The sequence below is a fragment of the Rhinoderma darwinii genome, chromosome 1 (assembly GCF_050947455.1).
Source record: "Rhinoderma darwinii isolate aRhiDar2 chromosome 1, aRhiDar2.hap1, whole genome shotgun sequence".
Classification (NCBI taxonomy): Eukaryota; Metazoa; Chordata; class Amphibia; order Anura; family Rhinodermatidae; genus Rhinoderma; species Rhinoderma darwinii.
The window spans coordinates 123,624,287-123,651,422 of record NC_134687.1 but is presented as its reverse complement, the minus strand read 5'-3'; the positions used below and the strand labels follow the sequence as shown (position 1 = coordinate 123,651,422).

The 27,136-nt window shown below is 43.6% G+C and overlaps 1 protein-coding gene across 3 annotated transcripts in view; it reads left to right on the top strand.

Annotated features, from left to right (window-relative positions):
- Positions 1-27,136, top strand: part of MND1 (meiotic nuclear divisions 1) — a 165,862-nt gene that overhangs the window by 8,663 nt on the left and 130,063 nt on the right. For all 3 annotated transcript variants that reach the window (XM_075849685.1, XM_075849684.1, XM_075849683.1), the window contains one exon: positions 24,626-24,774. In XM_075849685.1, the coding sequence (XP_075705800.1) occupies positions 24,626-24,774 (149 nt within the window). The remainder of the gene's footprint in view (positions 1-24,625; positions 24,775-27,136) is intronic.

Sequence of the window (27,136 nt, the reverse complement as noted above, 5' to 3'; positions counted from 1 at the left end):
CAGTCCCATGACCGTATCCATACACTGCTATTGGAGTGTGAGTCAAGTGGAAAAATGCAAATTGAAATGCTGCTCTCTAGTCCTTACTTTAGCAATGAATTAAAGAGACTCTGTCACCACATTATAAGTGCCCTGTCTCCTACATAAGGAGATGGGCGCTGTAATGTAGGTGACAGTAATGCTTTTTATTTAAAAAAACTATCTTTTTTCACAATGTTAGGAGCGATTTTAGTTTATGCTAATGAGCTTTCTTAATGCCCAAGTGGGCGTACTTTTACTTTCGACCAAGTGGGCGTTGTACAGAGGAGTGCATGACGCTGACCAATCAGCATCATGCACTCCTCTCCATTCATTTACACTGCACTAGCGATATAGTTATATCACTATGTGCAGCTACATACACAAGCCCTAACATTACTACAGTGTCCTGATAATGAATACACATGAAATCCAGCCTGGACGTCATGTGTACTCAGAATCCTGACACTTCTGACCCTTTTTTTTGTAAGATTCCGGCAAGTGAAACCAAATCTCGTTTAGTTCCGTGATCTCGCGAGATTTCGTATCCGTTGCTGAAATCTCACAAAAAAGAGTCAGAAGTGTCAGGATTCTGAGTACACATGACGTCCAGGCTGGATGGTCATGTATATTCATTATCAGGACGCTGTAGTAATGTTAGGGCTTGTGTATGAGGCTGCACATAGCGATATATCTATATCGCTAGTGCAGTGTAAATTAATGGAGAGGAGTGCATGATGCCGATTGGTCAGCGTCATGCACTCCTCTGTACAACGCCCACTTGGTCGAAAGTAAAAGTACGCCCACTTGGGCATTAAGAAAGCTCATTAGCATAAACCAAAATCGCTCCTAACGTTGTAAAAATAGATCATTTTTTTTAAATAAAAAGCATTACTGTCACCTACATTACAGCGCCCATCTCCTTATGTAGGAGACAGGGCACTTATAATGTGGTGACAGAGTCTCTTTAAAGGCTATGTAAATCATTGAAAGCTATTTTTTAAGATATGACAATCTATGTTTTGTGCAACTTTATAATTATTTTTATTAAAAATTATTTTTACTTTTTGAGATACAGCTGCTCTGTATTCTATATACAGAGCAGCTTTATTTTGGGCTAAGACCTAAATCCATAAGGTCTGCTGAACTGATGGGTTCAGTGTCAGCAGGTACTGCGCGGTGTTCCCTATAACGTGCGCGGCCGCGCACTTTCCACGATCCGCCCGCTCACTAAACTTTAAAGCCTGTGCACTGTCACGGGTGGCGGGCTGATGCAGTGACGTCGCTAGCACCGGAGGGGGCTCCGGTGCTAGCGACAGCCACATTCACTTGTATGTGCGTCCTCAGGACGCACATACAAATGAATACTATAGGCTGCAAGTCACGTTAGGCCTGCAGCCTATAAGGTGCTTGGAGTCGCGCAGGCCTTCCCTGCCTCCCCGGTAGTCATAGCAGCGCCTTCCCTGCCTCCCCGGTAGTCACGGCAGCGCCTTCCCCGCCTCCCCGGTAGTCGCGGCAGCGCCTTCCCCGCCTCCCCGGTAGTCGCGGCAGCGCCTTCCCCGCCTCCCCGGTAGTCGCGGCAGCGCCTTCCCCGCCTCCCCGGTAGTCGCGGCAGCGCCTTCCCCGCCTCCCCGGTAGTCGCGGCAGCGCCTTCCCCGCCTCCCCGGTAGTCGAGGCAGCGCCTTCCCCGCCTACCCGGTAGTCGCGGCAGCGCCTTCCCCGCCTACCCGGTAGTCGCGGCAGCGCCTTCCCCGCCTCCCCGGTGGTCGCGGCAGCGCCTTCCCCGCCTCCCCGGTGGTCGCGGCAGCGCCTTCCCCGCCTCCCCGGTGGTCGCGGAAGCGCCTTCCCCGGTGGTCGCGGCAGCGCCTTCCCCGCCTCCCCGGTAGTCGCGGCAGCGCCTTCCCCGCCTACCCGGTAGTCGCGGCAGCGCCTTCCCCGCCTCCCCGGTGGTCGCGGCAGCGCCTTCCCCGCCTCCCCGGTGGTCGCGGCAGCGCCTTCCCCGCCTCCCCGGTGGTCGCGGAAGCGCCTTCCCCGGTGGTCGCGGCAGCGCCTTCCCCGCCTCCCCGGTAGTCGCGGCAGCGCCTTCCCCGCCTCCCCGGTAGTCGCAGAAGCGCCTTCCCTGGTGGTCGCGGCAGCGCCTTCCCCGCCTCCCCGGTGGTCGCGGAAGCGCCTTCCCCGGTGGTCGCGGCAGCGCCTTCCCCGCCTCCCCGGTAGTCGCGGCAGCGCCTTCCCCGCCTCCCCGGTAGTCGCGGCAGCGCCTTCCCCGGTAGTCGCGGCAGCGCCTTCCCCGCTTCGCCGGTAGTCACGGTAGGTTTAAGGATGAAAACAAGGTATGGCAGTAGAATTAGACCTACAGAATACATTTTTACTTTTGGTGCCAAGCAAATATTTATTTTCCTTCTCTATTTGTACATAGACCACTTATATTTATGGATATTACATTGTAATAGCCTTGCAAATTTGGATTTCTAACCGCTAGTATTGTAACATTCTAGAAGAATTATTATGCCTGATTGTATGATGCGGATGCTGAGAACCATCTACGATTGGGCCTAAAAGTCTACATACACTTAGGCTGATGACTTTCAAACTCAACATGTTTCATGTACAATATGTTTCTTTTTGCCAATTCCATTAGGGCATCTAGATGTGATTTTAAAACAATTCAAAATAGACAGATTTTTAACTATATCACATTTTCAGTCAATCAAAAGTTGTACCACGTTTACTGTGTCTTTAAACAGTCTGAAAGATTTAAGAAAGATGTACTGACCTTGAGAATCTTCTGATTGGCCAATTGCCATAATTATAAGTTAATGTGTGCACCTGTCTTAATGTTTAACCCCTTCCCGACATTTGCCGTACATGTACGTCATGGAAAGTACTGACTTCCCGCATCTTGCCGTACATGTACGTCAAACGTTTGGCACCGGCTCAGAAGCTGAGCCGGTCCCATCATCACCGGATCTCAGCTGTATCTTACAGCTGACATCCGACTGTAACGGCGGGGACCGAAATTAGCTTCGATCCCCGCCATTAACCCCTTAAGTGCAGCGCTCAAACGCGATCGCTGCACTTAAGGTGTTTGCAGCTCATCGGAACCCCAGTAATGAAATTGCCGGGGTTCCGGTGGCTGCAATGGCAACCGGAGGCCTAATACTGGCCTCCCGGTCTGCCTAGCACCGAAGCCGGTCAAGATCCGCCCGGCGGCGGAGCCTGATCGGCTTCCGTAGCTGCCGGCAAGATGGCGCCGGGTCAGGAGCTGATCCGGCGTCATCAGCGGTGGAAGTCAGCTGTACTGTACAGCTGACATCCACCTGTAACGGCAGGAACCGGAGCTAGCTCCGATCCCTGCCATTAACCCCTTCGATGCAGCAATCGAAAGCGATTGCTGCATCGTAGCGGTTACAAGCAGATCGCCAGCCCTGACAGGCAATCGGGACTGGCGACTGCTGTTATGGCAACAGGAGACACAATGGTCTCCTGCTCTGCCATTACGGAAGCCGATTTAGGCCCCGCCGGGAGGCGAAGCCTAATCGGCTTGCTGTCAGTGAATGACTGACAGATCTAATACATTGCACTACATAGGTAGTGCAATGTATTAGAAAAAAAAAAATCTGACCGTTGGAACTTCAAGTCCCCTAGTGGGACTTGAGAAAAAGTGTAAAAAAAGTATAAAAAAGTGTAAAAAAAAGTGCACAAAATAAAAGTTTGAAAACAGTAAAAGTTTCAAGTAATCAAATAAAACACAATCCCCCTTTTACTCTTATCAAGTCCTTTATTATTGAAAAATAATAATAAACCATATGTATTTGGTATCGCCACGACCGTAACGACCTGAGGTATCAAAATATTGTATTATTTAGTGCACGCGGTGAACAGCGTAAAAAAAAACGTAAAAAACGTTACCAGAGTTTCTGTTTTTTGGTCACTTTGCCCTACAAATATTAGAATAAAAAGTGATCAAAAAGTCGCACGTATCCAAAAATGGTACCTATAAAAACTATAGCTCGTCCCGCAATAAACAAGCCCTCATACAACTCCGTCGACAAAAAAATTAAAAAGTTATGGTTCTCACAACTTGGCGACAGAAAAAATACATTCTTTTTACAAAAGTAATTTTATTGTGCAAAAAGTTGTAAAACATGAAAAAGTTCTATAAATTCGGTATCGCCGGAATCGTACTGACCCGCAGAATAAAGTTAACATGTAGTTTATAACGCATGGTGAACGCTGTATAAAAAAAAACGAAAAAAGCTGTGCCAGAATTGCGTTTTTTTGTTTACCTGGCATCCCAAAAAATAGGATAAAAGGTGATCAAAAAGTCGCATGTACCCCAAAATGGTACCAATAATAACTACAGCTCGTCCCGCAACAAACCAGCCCTCATACTGCTACGTCTATGAAAAATAAAATTAGTTATGGCTCCAATAAGTCAGGAAATAAAAAAATATGCAGTTGTGCCCGAGGGGAACATTTCTTCTGTTTGAAGAGGCGATTTTTCAAGGACCTAAAATTAGGGAACCAGGAAAGGGAGGGCCCAAACATATCCGCTGGAAGCGACGGTGCCCGTATTATACCAGGACAACACTTTCCCAGCAAAATTCCCCAAACTACAAAGGCGCGGAGTGTGGACCAAAAGGGGGATAAGAAATGACACCATTTATCAGTGCGACACCGGCCTGTGCGGAAAGGATTGCCTCACAGCGTAACACACATCTATGGATTATTTTATTGTTTTTTTTTACCCCGTTATTATACCACCTGACTATGCCCCTTATATACTCCGCCCGGCTTACATATGCCCTACATTATAAACGGAAACACCAGTAAGACTCCAAACAAAACTACTACCAAGCAAAATCCACGCTCCAAAAGCCAAATGGCATTTCCTCCCATCTGAACCCTACAGCGTGCCCAAACAGCAGTTTCCTTCCACATATATGGCATCGTCATACCCGGGAGAACCCTTTTAGCAATTTTTGGGGTGTGTGTCTCCAGTGGCATAAGCTGGGCACGACATATTTGCCACTGAATGGCATATCTAGGGAAAAATATAAATTTTTAATTTGCACCATCCACAGCGCATTCATTTATGGAAAAGATCTGTGGGGTGAAAATGCTCACTACACCCCTTAATAAATGCCTTGAGGGGTGCAGTTTCCATAATGGGGTCACTTCTGAGGGGTTTATTTTTATTATTTCACATCTGAGCCTCTGCAGTTGTGAACCAATACTTTGTAAATCGCCAAATTAGGCCTCAATTTTACATGGTACGCTTTCACTCCTGAGCCTGGTCGACTGTCCAGGCAAGAGATTAGGGCCACATGTAGGGTGTTTCTAAAACCAGGAAACCCAGCATAATAAATAGAGAGCTGTCTCGTTATGGTGGCACAAGCTGGGCACCACATATTGTCCACATATCTGTGGAAAAAATCCCATTTTCACTCTGCAACATCGAGTTCACACTAATTTCTACAAAACACCTGCAGGGTTAACATGCTCACTACACCCGTAGGTAAAAGCATTGAGGGGTGTAGTTTCCAAAATGGGGTCACTTCTGGGGGGTTTCCACTGTTTTGGGCCCACAGGCGCCCAGAAACCAATCCAGAAACATCTGCACTCCAAATGGCGGTCCTTCCCTTCTGAGCCCTGCCGTGTGCCCAAACAGCAGTTTATGACCACATATGGGGTATTGCCGTACTCGGTAGAAATTGCTTTACAAATGTTGGGTTCTTTTTTTCCTTTATTTGTTGCGAAAATGAAAAAATTTGCGCTAAAGCTACGTCTTATTGAAGAAAAAGGATTGTTTTTATTTTCACTGCCCAATTCTAATAAATTCTATGAAACATCTGTGGGGTCAAAATGCTCACTACGCCCCTAGATGAATTCCTCAAGAGGTGTAGTTTCCTAAATGGTGTCACTTTTTGGGCGTTTTCATTGTTTTTTCCCCTCAGGGGCTTTGCAAATGTGACATGGCCGCCGCAAACCATTCCTGCTCAATGTGATCTCCAAAAGCCAAATAGCGCTCTTTCCCTTCTAAGCCAAGCCGTGTCTCCAAACAGCCGTTTATTACCACATGTGGGGCATTGTTTTACTCGGGAGAAATTGCTTTACAAATTTTGTGGTGCTTTTTCTCCTTCAGTCCTTGTGGAAATGAGTAAAAATAAGCTAAACCTACATTTTCTTTGAAAAAATGTTGATTTTTATTTTCAGGGCCTACTTCCAATAATTTCTGCAAAAAACCTGTGGGGTCAAAGAGCTCACTATACCCCTAGATAATTTCCTCAATGGGTGTAGTCTCCAAAATGGGGTCACTTGTGGGGGGTTTCCACTGTTTTGTCCCCTCAGGGGCTTTGTAAATGTGACATGGCCTCCACAAACCATTCCTGCTAAACTTGAGCTCCAAAAGCCAAATAGCGCTCTTTCCCTTCTCAGCCTCGCCGTGTCTCCAAACAACCGGTTATTACCACATGTGGGGTATTGTTTTACTCGGGAGAAATTGCTCTACAAATTTTACGGTGCTTTTTCTCCTTTAGTCTTTGTGAAAATGAGAAAAAAAATCGCTAAACCTACATTTTCTTTGAAGAAATGTTGATTTTAATTTTCACGGCCTACTTCTAATAATTTCTGTAAAAAAGCTGTGCGGTCAAAATGCTCACTACACCCCTAGATAATTTCCTTGAGGTGTGTAGTTTCCCAGATGGGGTCACTTTTGGGGGATTTTGACTGTTTTGGCACCGCAAGAGCCCTTCAAACCTGACATGGTGCCTAAAATTTATTCTAACAAAAATAAGGCCCCAAAATCCACTAGGTGCTCCTTTGCTTCTGAGGCCGGTGCTTCATTCCAGTAGCACGCTACGGCCACATGTGGGATATTTCCTAAAACTGCAGAAACTGGGCAACAAATATTGAGTTGCATTTCTCTGGTAAAACCTTCTGTGTTATAAAAAAAATTGTACTAAAAATTTATTTCTGCAAAAAAATATGAAATTTGTAAAATTCACCTCTACATTGCTTTAATTCCTGTGACATGTGTAAAGGGTTAAGACATTTTCTAAATGCTGTTTTGAATACTTTGAGGGGTGAAGTTTTTAAAATGGGGTGACTTTTTGGGGGTTTCTAATATATAAGGCCCTCAAAGCCACTTCACAACTGAACTGGCCCCTGAAAAAATGGCCTTTTGAAATTTTCTTGAAAATGTGAGAAATTGCTGCTAAAGTTCTAAGCCTTGTGAGGTCATAGAAAAATAAAAGGATGTTCAAAAAACGATGCCAATCTAAAGTAGACATATGGGGGATGTTAATTAGAAACAATTTTGGGTGGTATAACTGCCTGTCTTACAAGCAGATACATTTAAATTGAGAAAAATGCTAATTTTTGCAATTTTTCGCTAAATTTTGGTGTTTTTCACAATTAAATACTGAACATATCGAGCAAATTTTGCCAGTAACATAAAGTCCAATGTGTCACGAGAAAACAATCTCAGAATCGCTTGGATAGGTGAAAGCATTCCGGAGTTATTACCACATAAAGTGACACATGTCAGATTTGAAAAATGAGGCTCGGTCAGGAAGGTCAAAAGTGGCTAAAGAGGGAAGGGGTTAAGGGCCTACCTTTACGTCTAGTGTATTTTTGCTTATGATACACTGGCAAAATCCTAGCCACACAGCCAAGAACTTAAGAACAAAAATTTGTGGCCCTCCACAAGTCTAGATACGCCTCAGGATCAATTTCCAAACAACTGAAGGTACCACGAGCATCTGTACAAAAAATTGTATTTAAATGTTAAAGATTTGGCACGACACAAACACTATTTCATTCAGGAATGGGACACAAACTAACTTTTGTCATAATTATGCAAATGAACCTCAATACAGCAACAACAAAAGAAATGGTGTAAAGGAGCTAGAGGCATCAGGTACCAAAGTATCTACACTCCTCAACATTGAGGTTGCAACACCAAGAAGTGCAAGCTGTAAGATTATGCAAATCCAGGAAGTAGCAGGTGTTGCTAAAGGCCCTTTTACACTGGCCTATAAGAGGCCGATGCAGCGAGCGCCGATCAATGAGACATCGTTGATCGGCGCTCGCTTGCTCCTGTCACACGGAGCTATGGATGGGGACGAGCGGTCGTTACTTCGATCGCTCGTCCCCATACATTATTATCATGTCGGCAGATGTGCTGACGACAACGATAATATTTCACTTTTTTAAAACGATACGACCAGCTGATGATTGAGCGTTTGCTCGTTCATCTGCTGATCGTTCCCCTGTTTACAGGGCAATTATTGGGAACGAGCGTTCTGTGAACCTTGTCTGCCCGATAATTGTCAAGTGTAAAACCCCCTTAAGATCTGCAAATGATTACATTTTCAAGCACCTAGCTCCAATCTGTGGCACTTGGGAGGAACATGAATGCCAGATTAAAAGCAAAGTTTTTTTAGCCACATGAAACCTCAAAAATCGGATCAAGTGGTGTGGGATGAATGTGCGATGCCTCCTGTTCGTTAATGTGCCAGTTATCTCTAATTGTCGCCAACTAAGAGGGACAAGCTCCTTGAACTGAAAGACCTTAGTCTATCACTCCAGCAGATCGCTACACACCTAGACCGAGATTTCAGCACTGTTCAACGTTTTGTGTCCCGGAGTTTGGTAGAACAACAACGAATGGGAATGACCGCAAGATGTGCGTGTAGGTTAACCTCTGCATGGACGGATCGCCTGATTGCAAGAATTGCACCTAGTAACCATTTTGTACTGCAAATGAAATTGGACGTCACATCCCTAGACTAGGGCGGCAACCAGTTTCGACACAAAGCATCAGGAGGCGTTTGCGCGATATTGGGCTACGATCCAGATGTCTAGCTATAGGTGTTCCATTGACCACACACCACTGCTCTCAAAGGCTATTATGGTGCACGGCAATGGAGGCTGGAATGGAGGTCTATCATCTTCAGCGATGAGTTCCGATTTTGACTCTGACACAATGATAGCCAGAGATTGGTCTGGAGACCACGTGGGCAACGCCATTAAGAGGCTTTCATATGTTTTCCGCCATTCTCAGGATCTTCGAGCCCGGTGGTGGGGTGGAATCGTTTTTGTCTCCAGGGGAGGCGGCTAAATATGTGGAAAGCTTGTCCAAAGACAACAATGGTGATAGCCAGACACACAGGAACGGTCTGCCTCGCAGAGGACGGTCCAGAAACAGGAGTATCAGGAGGGGTCTCACCTCTTCTTCTCCGGATTGAAGGGAGATGCCCAGGCGGTGATGGAAGGAGACTCATGTTATTTTAAGTTACGCATTGTCTGAGACATAAGTGTTATAACTATCGGTGCATCGGAGGTTGAGGTTTACTGATGTTAATGGTAGGGGAGGGCGCAGCTGAAGTGAGGCTTGAGGAAATTTTTGCAAGGAGTCGGGTGGGAGTGTAAGGTGTTGTCGATATTTTCCGGGTATACAGGGTGTTCATGGTATACCAAGGGGTTTCTAGTGGTGGAATGTACAGAGATTTCACACTAAAATGTGCGAAAAAAGAGAAGTCTGAAACTAGTAATGATCTGTTGTTGGGGTTTCAATTATGTTTTATGTTTAGGGAGGGGGAAGGAGGGGGGGAAACGGTCTCGGTGGATGAGGTTTGCTTTGCCATTACTGTGAGATGCCTAAAGTAATAACATGGAATGTGAAGGGACTGCAGTCCCCACATAAACGCATGATGGTTCTTCGCCACCTGAAAAAGCTGAAAGCGGATATAGCGATTTTGCAGGAAACCCATCTATTGGAACGTGATTTCCAGAGAATGCGCAAATTATGGGTGGGCACAGTAATGGGTTCTCAAGCAGTTAATGGCAAGGCGGGCGTCTTACTCCTCATACACAAAATAATTGAATGTTCTGTGATTATTTCTGAGCGGGATGAGGGGGGCAGATATTTGCATGTGATATTAGAGGGCGCTATGGGGAGAGTGAGTTTGTACTGTATATATGCACCGAATGACAACAATCGGGTCTTTTTTCAATTTCTGGAAGGAAAACTTTTAGCGGATAAAGAACCTCAGATTCTGCTAGGAGGGGACCTTAACTCAGTCTTATGCACAACAGAGGACATGCGAAGGGGAGATGGTAGGGTATTGGTTGAAAGAACACACGATAAAGTCTTGGCCCCATTATTGTCTTCCACGGGCATGGTAGATGTATGGAGGACACAATTTCCATTAGGTAGAGAATTCACTCATTTTTCTCATGCGCATACCGCATGGTCGCGTATTGACTACTTTATGGCTTCTCCGGTGCTCCTCCCTAGGATTCTTAGTGCTCGAATAGAGGATTTGGTGATTTCAGACCATTCACCGGTTTCTCTGATCTTGGCAGATACATTTAAAAGGGGGTCGGATATATTGTGGAAATTTCCGTCGTTTTTGGCAACTGATGAATCCTTTCAATCATGCTTGAAGGGGTGGGTAGGGGAATATAGTCAGGAAAATCAAGCTCATAGAGAGAACAGCCACTTGTTTTGGGACACAGCCAAGGCAGTGCTGAGGGGGAGGATCATTTCTTATGTGGCGTCGCTTAAACGAAAAACCAACAAGCATTATAACGAGTCTAGTAGAAATCTTCGCATGAAATACATAGCGTACTTGGCAAACTCTACACTAGCGCTTAGGGGAGAATGGCTCACGGCTAAGGCAGAGTTTGAAATGTGGCTGGATAAAAAAGAAAGGTTCCAGAGAGAGCAAACAACGGCGCATTTTTTTAGATATGGGAACCAATCAGGCTCCCTGCTGGCCAAAATGGCGAAAGGACAATTTCGCCCGACTCACATAGGGGGGTTGAGAGATAGGAACGGGGAAGTACAGAAAGATCCAAAGATCGTCAATGATATACTGGGAGATTATTACACTGCGCTATATGCACAGGACACTTCGGAGAGGACTGAGGGGAGGGAGTTTCTGGACTCCTTAACGCTACCATCTCTCTCGGACTCTGATAGAGAACAATTAAATGCATTGATCACGGAACAAGAGATCATATCGACCATTAAATCATTGACGAATAACAAAGCGCCAGGGCCAGATAGATTTTCTAGCGATTTTTACAAACTTATGAGGGAGGAAGTCACGCCCATTTTATTGCCGGTGTATAATCATATGCTGCTAAATAAGGAATTCTTGAAATCGGGCAATGTAGCTTATATCGAAGTATTGTACAAGGAAGGGAAGGACCCGGCTAACCCGGGGTCTTTTCGCCCAATCTCTTTGATAAATCAGGATGTTAAAATATTGTCGAAGATACTGGCCGACAGGTTGGCTATGTTTCTCCCGACTTTGATTGGGCCACACCAGGTGGGCTTTGTGAAGGGGAGATCGGCGGTCAAAAACATACGCACGGTTTTGGCGGTACAAGACGCAATGAGGACTTCTAATATGCAGGGACATGATTCGCCAGCACTTTTAACGCTAGATGCCGAAAAGGCCTTCGATAATGTCCACTGGGATTGGCTGAGGTTAGTTCTAGATAGATTTGGGATACAAGGGTTGTTTAGGAATTACCTGGAAGCGTTATATTCAGAACCACTAGCTAGGGTGTTCACTACAGGTTTTCTGTCAGCACCGATACATTTACAGAAGGGAACAAGGCAGGGATGCCCCCTGTCTCCATTGCTGTTTGACTTGGCTTTGGAACCGCTAGCGAGACATCTTTTGTCCTCCAGGGACTTTGAAGGGATAATGGTTGGCAGTCAGGAGATCAAACTGACATGCTTTGCTGACGATCTTCTGTTGTTTCTAAAGTCGCCTGGGGATCATTTGGGGGGGTGCTGGAGAAGCTACGATACTTTGGGTCATTCTCAGGCTATAAAGTCAATGCGCAAAAGAGTCAATTACTTTACTTGAAGGAATCAGGGGCAAGACCACCCTTGCAGGGTACGGTGGAAATAGCCAGATCTTATATCACATACCTGGGGATTAAAATAGGCAAATTTCCCTCTATAAGCTAAATTATTCACCCTTGTTTGAAAAAATTCATAAGGAACTAAATCGATGGGCGTCACTGCCGTTGTCATTGTTTGGGAGAGCTGCTCTTTTAAAAATGATAAGCTTTGCTCGTCTGCTATATCCAATGCAAACCATACCCATATTGATCAAGCATCTAGATAACCAGAAACTACAGACAGCATTTTTACAATTCTTGTGGCAAAAGAAAAGACCTAGGATTGCATATAAAAAATTGGCACTGCCCAAAGTGGAAGGAGGCATTCAGTTACCACTTATACGATATTACAATTTACCGGCCATCTGCAGGCATATAGGGGATTGGATACATAACACTAATTTGTACTCCAATGTATAGCTGGAGCAGGATTTGGCGGGATCGGTTCCGCTGCAGGCCCTGTTACATCTGCCATATGCTCAACTGCCAACTAATGTTAAGTCAAGTCTGTTGCTGAAAGATACAATCGGTGCCTGGAAGGCGGTGCGGAAGCTTTTTGGTCTTCCGTATGGTCTTTCTAAATTCTGGCCGTTGTGGGATAACCCCATGTTCCCACAGGGGAGTCAGAATAAATTGTTTTCGCAGTGGAGAGATGAAGGGATCAATGTCCTGGGCCAACTCATGAATGTTGAGGAGGGAAGATGGCTTACGTGGCAGGAGGTCGCTAGCAAATATAATCTGAGGGGGAATCAATATCTGCAATATGCTCAAGTAACAGAGCTATGTAAAACCAAAGTCTGCAATATTGGTGTAGTGGAGAGGCGGGGAGCATTTGATGGGATGGTGCCGCAGGGGGGTACGGGAAGAGGTCTTGCAAGTTTATATGGTAAACTTAGGAATGCTCATCTTGATTCCTTTAGTACTTCCTGCTTTAGAACGTGGGAGGTGGAGCTGGAGGATCCAGAAATCTCCAGCAAAATTCGAGATGGATGGGAGAGGGTGAGGAAGGTCATGGTAAATGAACAGTGGCGCGAGATGCACTTCCGGCTTATGCACAGAGCGACATACGCCTTTAATTTATCCTATAGGGACGCTCCAGCACACTATCTGCGTAGTTGTCCTAAATGCGACTTACACAAAGCTAATTTACTTCACGGGATGTGGTTGTGCCCACAAATTCGGATGTTTTGGGATCTTGCTTTACAATTTATTAAGGACACCTGGGGGGAAGAGGTGCACGCAAACCCACAGGCAGTGTTGTTTCATTATATCCCAATGGATCCAGGTGGGGGGGGTCCATCTATAGTGTCCCGGAAAGGAATACATATGGCATTATTGGCTATCAAGAAGTGCATCTTGCGCCACTGGTTACAGGCATCGGTCCCGGAAATTGCGGAGGTCGTGACTACTCTCAAGACTTTATTGGGATATGATAAAACGGACCTAGAAAGACACAAAGAAAGGTCTACAGAACATTTTTTTTAAAACTTGGCGTACATTCATTGAACAACATTATCCCGCAGCAGAGATAGGGGTGTTCATGCGCACATTTCGACACACATCATGGTATAGTTCACAGAGTATCCAGGGCACGCTAGGCATGCTGATAGCTAGTTAAGAAAATGTTCACCGAGATGGAGGAGAGTTGGGGGGAGGGAAGGGAACTGTTGGCTTTGTTTTGCCTTATTAATCGTTTTGTAACTTAATGATGACAAGTAAAATGGAAAATAATTTTGAAGCTGGAACACATTGTTATTTGATGTACATATTATTGTATGTGTGACACACACTGCATACTTGTAACTGTTCTGGCTTTGAATAATAAAAATATATTAAAAAAAAAAAAAAAGGCTTTCATAATGGAACGCCCTACTCCTGGGATTATGGTGTGGGGTGGCTAAATGTACGGTAGCCGGAGCCCTCTAGTCTTCGTTTCAGGTACACTAACAGCTCAGAGTTACAGTGATTTGGTCGTGGAACCAGTGGTATTGCCGTTTCTCCAAAGTGTCCCAGAAGCTGTTTTTCAACAGGACAACGCCAGTCCGCATGTTACTTGTGCTACTGTCTAAACGTGCTACCATGGCCTGCAGCGTCTTTGGACTTGTCTCCTATTGAGCACATCTGAGACATCATTGGTTGGCAATTGCAAAGGGAGCTGCCAGCAGGTAATCTTGATGATTTGCTTGCCCTAGTGCATTCACGGTGGCATAACAATAACCTCATTGATACCATGCCAAGGGGTGTAAGTGCATGTATTTCTCCGCATGACGCTCATACTCGATACTGAATAAATCAAGCTGTTCGGAATATTTTGTTTTCATTGTTTGCATATCATTAACATGTCTGTCGATCCTGCGATCTTCACAATTCCAAAACTCTTCCTTCTTGGTGCTGCAATTTCAATGTTGAGGAATCTATAATCCACCATTAACCCCTTAAGGACGCAGCCTAGTTTGGGCCTTAAGGCTCAGAGCCCATTTTTCAAATCTGACATATTTCACTTTATGTGGTAATAACGTCGGAATGCTTAAACCTATCCAAGCGATTCCGAGATTGTTTTCTCGTGACACTTTGGCCTTCATGTTAGTGGTAAAATTTGGTCGATATATTCAGTCTTTATTTGAGAAAAATTGCAAAATTTAGAGAAAATTTAGAAAAAATAGCATTTTTCAGAATTTAAATGCATCTGCTTGAAAAACAGACGGTTATACCACCCACAATAGTCACTAGTTCACATTTCCCATATGTCTACTTTAGATTGGCATCGTTTTTAGAACATTATTTTATTTTTCTTGGACGTTACAAGGCTTAGAACATAAACAGCAATTTCTCATATTTTTAAGAAAATTTCAAAAGCCTTTTTTTTAAGGTACCTGTTCAGTTCTGAAGTGGCTTTGAGGGGCCTATGTATTAGAAACCCCCATAAAGCACCCCATTTTAAAAACTAGACCCCTCAAAGTATTCAAAACAGCATTTAGAAAGTTTTTTAACCCTTCAGGCATTTCACAGGAATTAAAGCAAAGTGGAGGTGAAATTTGCAAATTTCGTTTTTATTTCTGAATTTCAATTTTATTCTATTTTTTTTCTGTAACAAAGAAGGTTTTACCAGAGAAACACTACTAAATATGTATTGTCCAGATTCTTCAGTTTTTAGAAATGTCCCACATGTGGCTCTAGTGTGCTCGTGGAATAAAACACAAGCCCCAGAAGCAAAGAAGCACCTAGTGCATTTTGGTGGTGCTTTTTTATTAGCATATATTTTAGGCAGCATGCCAGGTTTGGAGAGGTGTTGAGGTGCCAAAACAGTAGGAATCCCCCAAAACTGACCCCATTTTGGAAACTACACCCCTCAAGGAATTAATTTATGGTTATTGTTACCATTTTGACCCCGTAGTTTTTTCACAGCGCGTATTTGAATTGGGCTGTGAAATTAAAAGAATGACAATTTTTCCAATAAGATGTCATTTTTGATCAGAATTTCTTATTTTCACAGGGAACAAAATGCCCCATTTTGTTGCCCAATTTGTCCTGAGTGCGGCAATACCCCATTTGTGGTGATAAACTGCTGTTTGGGCCCATGGGAGGCCTCAGAAGGAAAGGAGCGCTATGTGTTTGTTGGAGTCCAGATTTTACTGGATTGGTTTTCGGGTGCCATGTCGCATTTGCAGAGCCTCAGAGGTATCAAAGCAATGGAAACCCACCAAAAGTGACCCCATTTTGGAAACAAAACCCCTCAAGGAATTTATTTATGGGTGTTGTGACCATTTAGACCCCACAGTTTTTTCACAGAACTTATTTGAATTGGGCTGTGAATTTAAAAAGAAAAACTTTTTTCCAATAAGATGTAGTTTTGGCTCAAAATGTCTTATTTTCACAACGAATAAAATACCCCATTTTGTTGCCAAATTTGTCCTGAGTGCGGCAATACCCTATTTGTGGCCATAAACTGCCGTTTGGGCCCATGGGAGGTATTAGAAGGAAAGGAGCGCTATGTGTTCTTTGGAGCACAGATTTTGCTGGATTGGTTTTCGGGTGCCATGTCGCATTTGCAGAGCCCCAAAGGTATCAAAGCAATGGAAACCCACCAGAAGTGACCCCATTTTGGAAACTACACCCCTCAAGGAATTCATTTATGGGTGTTGTGACCATTTAGACTCCACAGTTTTTTCACAGAATTTATTTGAATTGGGCTGTGAATTCAAAAAAATGAATTTTTTTCCAATAAGAGGTAGTTTTGGCTCAAAATTTCTTATTTTCACAAGGAATAAAATACCCCAATTTGTTGCCCAATTTGTCCTGAGTGCGGCAATACCCCATTTGTGGTGATAAACTGCCGTTTGGGCCCATGGGAGGCCTCAGAAGGAAAGGAGCGCTATGTGTTCTTTGGAGCCCAGATTTTGCTGGATTGGTTTTCGGGTGCCATGTCGCATTTGCAGAGCCCCAAAGGTATCAAAGCAATGGAAGTCACCCCATTTTGGAAACTACACCCCTCAAAGAATTTATTTATGGGTGTTGTGACCATTTAGACCCCACAGTTTTTTCACAGAATTTATTTGAATTGGGCTGTGAATTAAAAAAAAATTTATTTTTTCCAATAAGAGGTAGTTTTGGCTCAAAATTTCTTATTTTCACAAGGAATAAAATACCGCATTTTGTTGCCCAATTTGTCCTGAGTGTGGCAATACCCTATTTGTGGTGATAAACTGCCGTTTGGGCCCATGGGAGGGCTCAGAAGGAAAGGACCACCATGTGGCCTACTGGGAATTTTCTGGTGCTAAGTCGTGTGTGCAGAAGCCCCTGAGGTATCAGTACAGTTGAAACCCCCGAGAAGTGACCCCGTTTTAAAAACGACACCCCTTAAGGAATTCATCTAGAGGTGTAGTGAGCATTTTGACCCCACAGGTATTGTGTAAAAGATAATGTGCAGCAGTTGGTGCAGAGTGAGATTTGCAATTTTCTATATATATGCCATGTCAGTGTCCGATATATTGTGCCCAGCATGTGCCACCGGAGACCTACACCCCATAAACTGTAATGTTGGCTCTCCCGGGTACGGCAATACCCTACATGTGGCTGTTATCAGCTGCCTGGGCACACAGCAGGGCTCAGAGGGGAAAGATGAGGAGGGGTAAGCTGTGCGAAGTGGATCAGAGCGAGTAAAACTGGGGTAAATTAAAAATAAAGGGATGGATGATAAATTTGAAAACACTCTTTCATACAGAGCTCTGGTTTTTCGGGACACGCGTCACATTGATATATTGTGTCCTTCCTTATCCCCCTCTTATAGCAGACTCTGCACCTCTTTTGACTTTTTCCCTTCTTGCCAGTTTGGGGAACTTCTCCTAAAAAGTGTTGCCCTGGTACGATGCCTGTGGCCCCGCTTCCAGAAGTACTGTAAGGCTTCAGGACTTGATCTGACAAGTCCACCCCTCCCATGTACCTATTGTAGTCCAGGATGCAGTCTAGTTTGGGGGTCCCTGTACTGGTACCTCGTACAGGTACATGGGTACTGGTGTGGCATCTCCCTGGTCTTGTACTTGACACACAATATGTTGCTGCTAGATTTTGCCCTGCTCTCACCCCTTCTGAGTGTTTGCCCAAGCAGAGTCGTAGGGAGGCCTCTCAGGTTTCTTCTAGCAGTGCCGCATGCCGCAGGACTTCTGGAAGCGAGGCAGTTGAAGAGTGGGACGCTGGTATAAAAATTATCCAGGTAGAGGTGGTAACCCTGGTCCAGCAGTGGGTGCACCAAATCCCACACAATTTTTGTATTAACTCCCAGTAAGGGGGGGCATTCTGGGGGCTGAGAACTGGTGTCCTTCCCTTCATATATCCTAAATTTGTAGGTATACCCGGATGCACTCTCGCACAGCTTATACATCTTCACGCCATACCTTGCCCTCTTACCCGGCAGGTACTGGCGGAATTGAAGCCTCCCTTTCAATACACTTCTCGGGGGTGAATGCTGGGAAAACCGGGCACTGAAACGGTCTAATAGGGGTCTCCGTTTATACAAACGGTCAAAACTGGGGTCATCTCGGGGTGGGCACGGCTCATTATCAGTATAATGTAAGAAGCGAAGTATTGCCTCATTTTTATTTTATTTTTTAGTTTCCAGCTCAGTTCTGAAGTTGCTTTGAGGGGCCCATATATTAGACACCCTTATCAAACACCCCATTTCAGAAACTAGACCCCTCAAAGTATTCACAACAGCATTTAAAAAGTTTATTAACCCTTTAGGCGTTTCACAGGAATTTAGAGCAAAGTAGAGGTGACATTTAATTAATTTAATTTAATTTATTAGGCACCATATCCGGTTTGAGGAGGTCTTGTGGTGCTAAAACAGTGGAAACCCCCCAAAAGTGACCCCTTTTTGGAAACTAGACCCCTTGAGGAATCCATTGTAGTTTTCTTGGGGTGCATGCGGCTTTTTGATCAGTTTTTATTCTATTTTTAGGTGGCGTGGTGACTAAAAAAACAGCAATTTTACTATTGTTTTTTATTCAATTTTTTTTACAGCGTTCACCGTGCGCTATAAATGACATATTCACTTTATTCTGCGGGGCGATACGATTACGGCGATACCAGATGTTTATAGTTTTATTTTATGTCTTATGGCGTTTGCACAATAAAATACATTTTGTAAAGTATAATTTACTTTTTGTGTTCCCTTATTCTAAGAGCCATAACTGTTTTATTTTTCCATCAGGAAAGCCGTGCGAGGACTTATTTTTTGCGTAACGAACTGTAGTTTCGATCAGTACCATTTTTCGGTACATGCGACTTTTTGATCTCTTTTTATTCCATTTTTTGGGAGGTGAAGTGACCAAACAATTGTGATTGTGGTACGGTTTATTATTATTTTCTCTTACGGCGTTCACCGCGCGGGATAAATAACGACATCGTTTTGTAGTTCAGGTCGTTACGGACGCGGCGATACCAATTATGTATAGTTTATTTGTTTATTTATATATTTTTATTAATAATAAAGAACTGATAAGGGAAAAAGGGGGACTTTTACTTTTATTACTTTTAAATCTTTTATTTTCTTATTTTTACACAACTTTTTTTTACTTTTTTACACTTTTTTTACTTTGTCCCACTAGGGGACATGAGGGCAGGAGGCTCTGATCGCTATTCTAATACACTGCACTACATGCGTAGTGCAGTGTATTAGAGCTGTCAGCTGTTCGCTGACAGCAAGCATAGTGGGTCCTGATTTTGTCGGGACCCACTAGGCTTCCGTCGATGGCGTAGCCAGAGTCCATTGTTAGGATTCTGGTTGCCATAGTAGCCATCACGGCCCGCTATCGTGTAGCAGGCCGGCGATGGCAGCTTAACCCCTAAGAAGCCGCGATCGCTATTGAACGCGGCTTCTAAGGGGTTAATCGGCGGGGACCACCGCGATCGGTCCCTGCACACTAAGCTGTGATAGCCTGCTGTCGGAAACAGCAGGTATCACAGCTCAGACACGCGCCGGGGAAAGATGGCGCCGTGTTTACTCAGGTCAGTAATAGTACTGACCTGAGCGCGAACGTTCTACTTAGCAGGACGTACTATTACTGACCTGAGCGCGAAGGGGTTAAGACTGTTCTACATAACCATGCCTTGAAAGGCTATAATGCAAGAAAGTAGGCCCTAATCCAAGAATGGTATAAAGCGCCAGACTGAGGTTTGCAGATGATGAACAGGACAAAGACCTTACCTTTTGGAGCAGTGTTCTCAAGTCATATAAAAAAATTTTTTTTAAACCAATAGATTTTTTATTGAAAGTTTTCCAATTTTAATATTCATACATTGTACAAGTACATTTAAAAGTAGAAGCAAGCAACATAACTGCAGTCAACCAAATGACAACAGTGTAGAGTCTATGTGCATATACATCATTATATTGAGATAAGGACATCAATAAAGATACAGGTTATACAGCAAAAATGTGTGTTAATTCAGCCGAAGATCAGCAATCAAGCCAATCCCAATTACATTACATTATCCACAAGAAGATAATCCTTTGCACCCCCTAAAAGGACTGAAAGAGTACACTTTGGTAGTAATAATTCAGGATTGGAAGAATTAGTGTTTTGAAGTCGGGGGCTGTGTAACCAGCAACCTCATTTATTCCGGAACTTGGCTTGTAGCAAATTTTGATTTGCTAGCAATTGTTCATACATGTAAGTAGTATTGGCCGATGCTACCACCTCTTGGATAAGAGGTTGTGACACCTGTTTCCAATGCCTTGTTATGACCAACTTAGTGGCCATAAGTATATGGTCGACAATGGTCACGTTTGGGGGTGGAAACCTATCCAATCCTATAAATAATAAGGCAAACTCAGGTGTTTAAGTGAAGGTCAGGCAGTAAAAGTATTAATTATATGGAGAGTTGCGTTCCAGAGGGGTTTGATTTCTGGACAATCCCATAAAATATGCAGAAGGGTACACAGGGAGCCACATAATCTCCAGCAATCCGAGGAGAATGACGGAAACATTAAGTGGAATCTGGAGGGGTAGAAGTACCATCGTAAGCTAGTCTTTGAGGCTGCTTCCTGATAAGAGGTGCATCGGAAGATCTTGTACACAAGGTGAAATGCAGTTTCCCATTTCTTAACCGAAAAGGTTGAGTCAAGTTATTTTTCCCATTTGAGCAGGGGTGTGATTTGAGGAATGTAACCTTCCCATCTAATAAATTGTAGGAAAGGAAATACCTTTGCGTTTTGGGGATGCATTAGAGAGATGTTGTAAAACTTCCTTTTGGATTTGGGCGCTTCGTTTTTGTAAGAAATGTCGGATCTGAAGAAATTGATAGAATTCCCTATTAGAAATTTGGAACTTCTCTGAGATGTGTTGAAAAAGGAGGGAGCCGCCTTAGTCATGTAGATCATTGAGGGAACTTATGCCCTTGGCACTCCAGGTGGACAGGTCAAGGGAGGGGATGTGGGCCTCAAGAATTGAGAGAGGCATCTGGTGAGGCGGTATAGTACACGTATGAGGAACAGAGGAAACAAGTCAACACCATATCGTGCAGGAGGTGGAAATGGAAGTCAAGTATGTGGGGAGATTATTGAGGTGCCACTAAGTATTGATTAGGTCCGATCCTAATGTTGTATTCCCACTTATGTGTGATTCAATGACCACCCAATGTTTTTTAATTATTTTTTTATTTGTAATTTTTTTTTTTTACTTATCAGAATCCTGGAGGTAAACAGGTGAGGCTTTAAATCCAAAGGGCACCATACCAACTGTGAAACGGGTGGCAGCATCATGTTGTGGGGGTATTTTGCCGGAAAAAGGATAGGTGCACTTCAGAAAATAGATGGCATCACGAGGAAGACAGATTGTATAGAAATGTTGAAGAAACACATTAAGGCATCAGCCAGAAAGTTTAAACTTGGTCGTAACTGGGTCTCTCAGAAGGACAATGATCCTAAGCATTCCTCCAGTGTAGTGACAAATTGGCTTAAAGTGAAAGTATTGGGCCCTGTTCACACAGTTTTTCTTAGACACGTTTTTTGACACGGAAACTGTGTCAGAAAACGCGCCAAAAAACGGCCGAAAATGCCTCCCATTGATTTCAATGGTAGGCGGTGTTTTCCCACGAGCGGAAAAACCGTCTTGTGGGAAAAAGAAGCGACATGCCCTATTTTCGGGCGTTTTATGTCTCTGACCTCCCATTGACATCAGTGGGAGGCAGAGAAAGCGTTTTTCGCTGCATTTTTGCCCGCGGCTATCAATGGCCGCTGGTGAAGAAAAACGTGGCAAACGGCGTGCAGGCAGATCAAAATCTGCCTCAAAATTCCAGACAGAATTTTGAGTCACAATTTTCTGTGTGAACAGGGCCTTGGAATGGCTATCACAAAGCCCTGAATTGAATTCGATAGAATGTGTGGACTGAATGAAAAAAAAAAATAACATGTCTGAGCAAGGATACCCACAAGATGTACATCAGTTCTACCAGAAGGAATGGGCAATAAAATAAATATAGTGAGTAACTTGTGGAAGGCTACACAAGCATTTGATTCAAGTGAAATAATTAAACGGCGATTCAACCAAATACTTGACCCATTGAAAAATGTATATAGTAAATAAAACCTGACATACATTTGTTTATCAGCTACTATTTTGAAAGTATTTATATGGAAATCAAATACATATCTTTTATATTAGGCGTAAAAACTGCTGACTTTCTGCAACGGATTTCATTGCAGAAATTCTGCCGTCTAGTACAGTAGCAGCAGAGTGGATGAGATTTGAACAAATCTTATCCACACACAGTGAAAACAATTAGCAGAAAATACGTTCATAAATTGACCTGCAGCATCTCAATTAAGGCTGCAGAATTTCTGCTTCTCTGTTACGGGCTGCTCTTCTGTTGGAAAGAGGCATGTGTTGTGACTTTTGCGGTGGAAACGCTGCAATTCTGCCACAAAAATTACAAGTAAGAGAAAAAATAAGCGCTTTCTTATTTTAAATTAATAAAAAAAAAAAAGCTTTTACTTACCCCCTGCTGTAGTTCTAGTGACGCAATTCTTTATTCTAAGCTCATCTCAGCCCGGCCTCCTGGGATGACTCTTTATCCCATGTGGCTGTTGCAGCAATCAAAGGCTGCAGCGGTCACATGGACTGCAGCGTCATCCGAGGAGGCCGGGCTACGCTCAGAAGAGAGTGACGTGTCGACATCACTACTGCCGGGAAAGCATGAACTTTTTTTTTCAATTTATATTCCTGCAGGATTTCCGCAGCGGACATGCCGCCTGAAAAACTGCTCTACAATTTCAGACTGAATTCCCTGCAGGTTCCGGGGCAGATACAGTGTACATTTACGCAGCGTATCCGCCCAATGTGTTTGTACCCTAAATGTATGGTCGCAGAAAATGTGTGAAAAAAAAAAGTTTTAATGTTTTTATCCTAAGTTGATGACAAAAGTAAGAATCAAGCGCTCTACCCGCGGACTTTGGCCCTGGGGAAGCCCTTGACGTCATTGTCCATTTATGGATAGTAACATCAGTAGCTTGTCCAGAGACGGAGTATAGGGTCACATTTCTTCCAACGCTCTGGCCAGGGACTCTGGCATTGTAACGCTCCTTATATCATTGTCCATATATACCGGAGTGCCCGGCCAGAGCCTCGGAAGCACTCTGCTTTTCCTAGGCCGTGATCTGTCCACTTGGGTTCGGGTGACGTATCCCACTGTTTGCCTATAAAGTGGCATATATTGCAGCCTTCTGTCAGAGGTATACAGTGAAGGAAATAAGTATTTCCTTGCTGATTTTGTAGGTTTGGCCACTTTCAAAGACCTGAACAGTCTAGAATTTTTAGGCTAGGTTAATTTTACCAGTGAGAGATAGACTATCAAAAAAAAATAAAAAAAAATTACAATGTCAAAATTATATATATTTATTTGCATTGTGCACAGAGAAATAAGTATTTGATCCCTTTGGCAAACAAGACTTAATACTTGGTGGCAAAACCTTTGTTGGCAAGCACAGCAGTCAGACGTTTTTTGTAGTTGATGATGAGGTTTGCACACATGTTAGATGGAATTTTGGCCCACTCCTCTTTGCAGATCACCTGTAAATCATTAAGATTTCGAGGCTGTCGCTTGGCAACTCGGATCTTCAGCTCCCTCCATAAGTTTTCGATGGGATTAAGGTCTGGAGACTGGCTAGGCCACTCCATGACCTTAATGTGCTTCTTTTTGAGCCACTCCTTTGTTGCCTTGGCTGTATGTTTCGGGTCATTGTCGTGCTGGAAGACCCAGCCATGAGCCATTTTTAATGTCCTGTTTGAGGGAAGGAGGTTGTCACTCAGGATTTGACGGTACATGGCTCCATCCATTCTCCCATTGATGCGGTGAAGTAGTCCTGTGCCCTTAGCAGAGAAACACCCCCAAAACATAATGTTTCCACCTCCATGCTTGACAGTGGGGATGGTGTTCTTTGGGTCATAGGCAGCATTTCTCTTCCTCCAAACACGGCGAGTAGAGTTAATGCCAAAGAGCTCAATTTTAGTCTCATCTGACCACAGCACCTTCTCCCGATCACTCTCAGAATCATCCAGATGTTCATTTGCAAACTTCAGACGGGCCTGTACATGTGCCTTCTTGAGCAGGGGGACCTTGCGGGCACTGCAGGATTTTAATCCACTACGGCGTAATGTGTTACCAATGGTTTTCTTGGTGACTGTGGTCCCAGCTGCCTTGAGATCATTAACATGTTCCCCCCCCGTGTAGTTTTCGGCTGAGCTCTCACCTTCCTCAGGATCAAGGATACCCCACGAGGTGAGATTTTGCATGGAGCCCCAGATCGATGTCGATTGACAGTCATTTTGTATGTCTTCCATTCTCTTACTATTGCACCAACAGTTGTCTCCTTCTCACCCAGCGTCTTACTTATGGTTTTGTAGCCCATTACAGCCTTGTGCAGGTCTATGATCTTGTCCCTGACATCCTTAGAAAGCTCTTTGGTCTTGCCCATGTTGTAGAGGTTAGAGTCAGACTGATTAATTGAGTCTGTGGACAGGAGTCTTTTATACAGGTGACCATCAAATACTTATTTCCTTCACTGTATGTTCGGGAGTACTTCCGACATATACCTATGACAAGGCTAAAACGCGATGTGAACTAGGCCTTAGCATTGTTTCCTGTATCTTGCCTCTTTTGCTAATAGAATAATGATTTTTCACAGCTTCCATGTCAGTGAAGGATGTCCTGCAAAGCCTTGTGGATGATGGAATGGTAGATTCAGAGCGCATCGGTACTTCCAATTATTTTTGGGCCTTTCCCAGCAAGGCTCTTCATGCGCGAAAACGAAAACTGGAGACATTAGAAGGCCAGGTAACTCTGACTTGTCACCTGTATATTTTGCATTCTTATGGTACATAAAGTAAATTACCATCTGTGTAATCAGATTCTCAATGCATGCACCACATTTCCACATTTAATCTGTGTTTTTATCTTTTTTATGCACTTTGCATCCTTATTTTAATGGAATATTTAAAGGAGCAGTGCATCCAGTTTTCCTTTAGTATGTTATATGTAGTATTGTGGTAGGGGCTAGTCACTGGTGATGGCACACATGTATAAAAAGACAGAAGTTTTGTACAGAAGTGGAAGACCTATACATCACTTTAGACGTGCTCTAGATCTTGTGCCCGGTTTATAACCGCATACGCTGTTACAGAAGTGATCTTTTGGAGTTGTGACACGTTAAAGATAATGATAGTTTGTACATAGCACCAAAATCTGTCCTGTCATATTATTCATGAATGTCCAGTGTGTATCTACCAGCAAGCGTATTTCATGACCACTAGAGGGAGACCTATCCCTGGAAGTTTCTCTATTAAAGCTTCATCCTATGTAGCATCAATATCATTTAGAATGAAACCAGTCTAAGTGAGTTAGTGGTAAGAGCTTTACCTTATATGGCAGCCTTCTTGCAGGCTATTTAAAGTAACACTATACATTCTCCCTCTTAAAAATGTTCATTATATATTCTTACAGGATATTTGTAAACATAATCTACTTTGACTCCTAGAAGAAGAGGAACGTTCAGACCATAATTTAACATCACACAAGTTAAAAAAGCATCAGTGAAAAGGAAAACTTTACGAAAGATATTTATATAGTAGCTAGCGATAATTAATGGCGTTTTCCTGTAATTATTATATATATATATATATATATATATATATACACACACACTACCGTTCAAAAGTTTGGGTTCAAAAGTTTGGGGCCATGAAAACTCACACTTATATTTATCAAATGAGTTGCAAAATGACTAGAAAATATAGTCAAGACATTGACAAGGTTAGAAATAATGATTTTTATTTGAAATAATAATTTTCTCCTTCAAACTTTGCTTTTTGTCAAAGAATGCTCCATTTGCAGCAATTACAGCATTGCAGACCTTTGGCATTCTAGCTGTTAATTTGCTGAGGTAATCGGGAGAAATTTCACCCCATGCTTCCAGAAGGCCCTCCCACAAGTTGGATTGGCTTGATGGGCACTTCTTGCGTACCATACGGTCAAGCTGCTCCCACAACAGCTCTATGGGGTTGAGATCTGGTGACTGCGCTGGCCACTCCATTACAGATAGAATACCAGCTGCCTGCTTCTTCCCTAAATAGTTCTTGCATAATTTGGAGGTGTGCTTTGGGTCATTGTCCTGTTGTAGGATGAAATTGGCTCCAATCAAGCGCTGTCCACAGGGTATGGCATGGCGTTGCAAAATGGAGTGATAGCCTTCCTTATTCAAAATCCCTTTTACCTTGTACAAATCTCCCACTTTACCAGCACCAAAGCAACCCCAGACCATCACATTACCTCCACCATGCTTGACAGATGGCGTCAGGCACTCTTCCAGCATCTTTTCAGTTGTTCTGCATCTCACAAATGTTCTTCTGTGTGATCCAAACACCTCAAACTTCGATTCGTCTGTCCATAACACTTTTTTCCAATCTTCCTCTGTCCAATGTCTGTGTGCTTTTGCCCATATTAATCTTTTCCTTTTATTAGCCAGTCTCAGATATGGCTTTTCTTTGCCACTCTGCCCTGAACGCCAGCATCCCGGAGTCGCCTCTTCACTGTTGACACTGGCGTTTTGCGGGTACTATTTAATGAAGCTGCCAGTTGAGGACCTGTGAGGCGTCTACTTCTCAAACTAGAGACTCTAATGTACTTGTCTTGTTGCTCAGTTGTGCAGCGGGGCCTGTGCTGTCCTCTGAAGGGAGTAGTACACACCGTTGTAGGAAATCTTCAGTTTCTTGGCAATTTCTCGCATGGAATAGCCTTCATTTCTAAGAACAAGAATAGACTGTCGAGTTTCACATGAAAGCTCTCTTTTTCTAGCCATTTTGTGAGTTTAATTGAACCCACAAATGTAATGCTCCAGATTCTCAACTAGCTCAAAGGAAGGTCAGTTTTATAGCTCCTCTAAACAGCAAAACTGTTTACAGCGGTGCTAACATAATTGCACAAGGGTTTTCAAGTGTTTTCTAATCATCCATTAGCCTTCTAACACAGTTAGCAAACACAGTGTACCATTAGAACACTGGAGTGATGGTTGCTGGAAATGGGCCTCTATACACCTATGTAGATATTGCATTAAAAACCAGACGTTTGCAGCTAGAATAGTCACTTAGCACATTAACAATGTATAGAGTGTATTTCTGATTAATGTTATCTTCATTGAAAA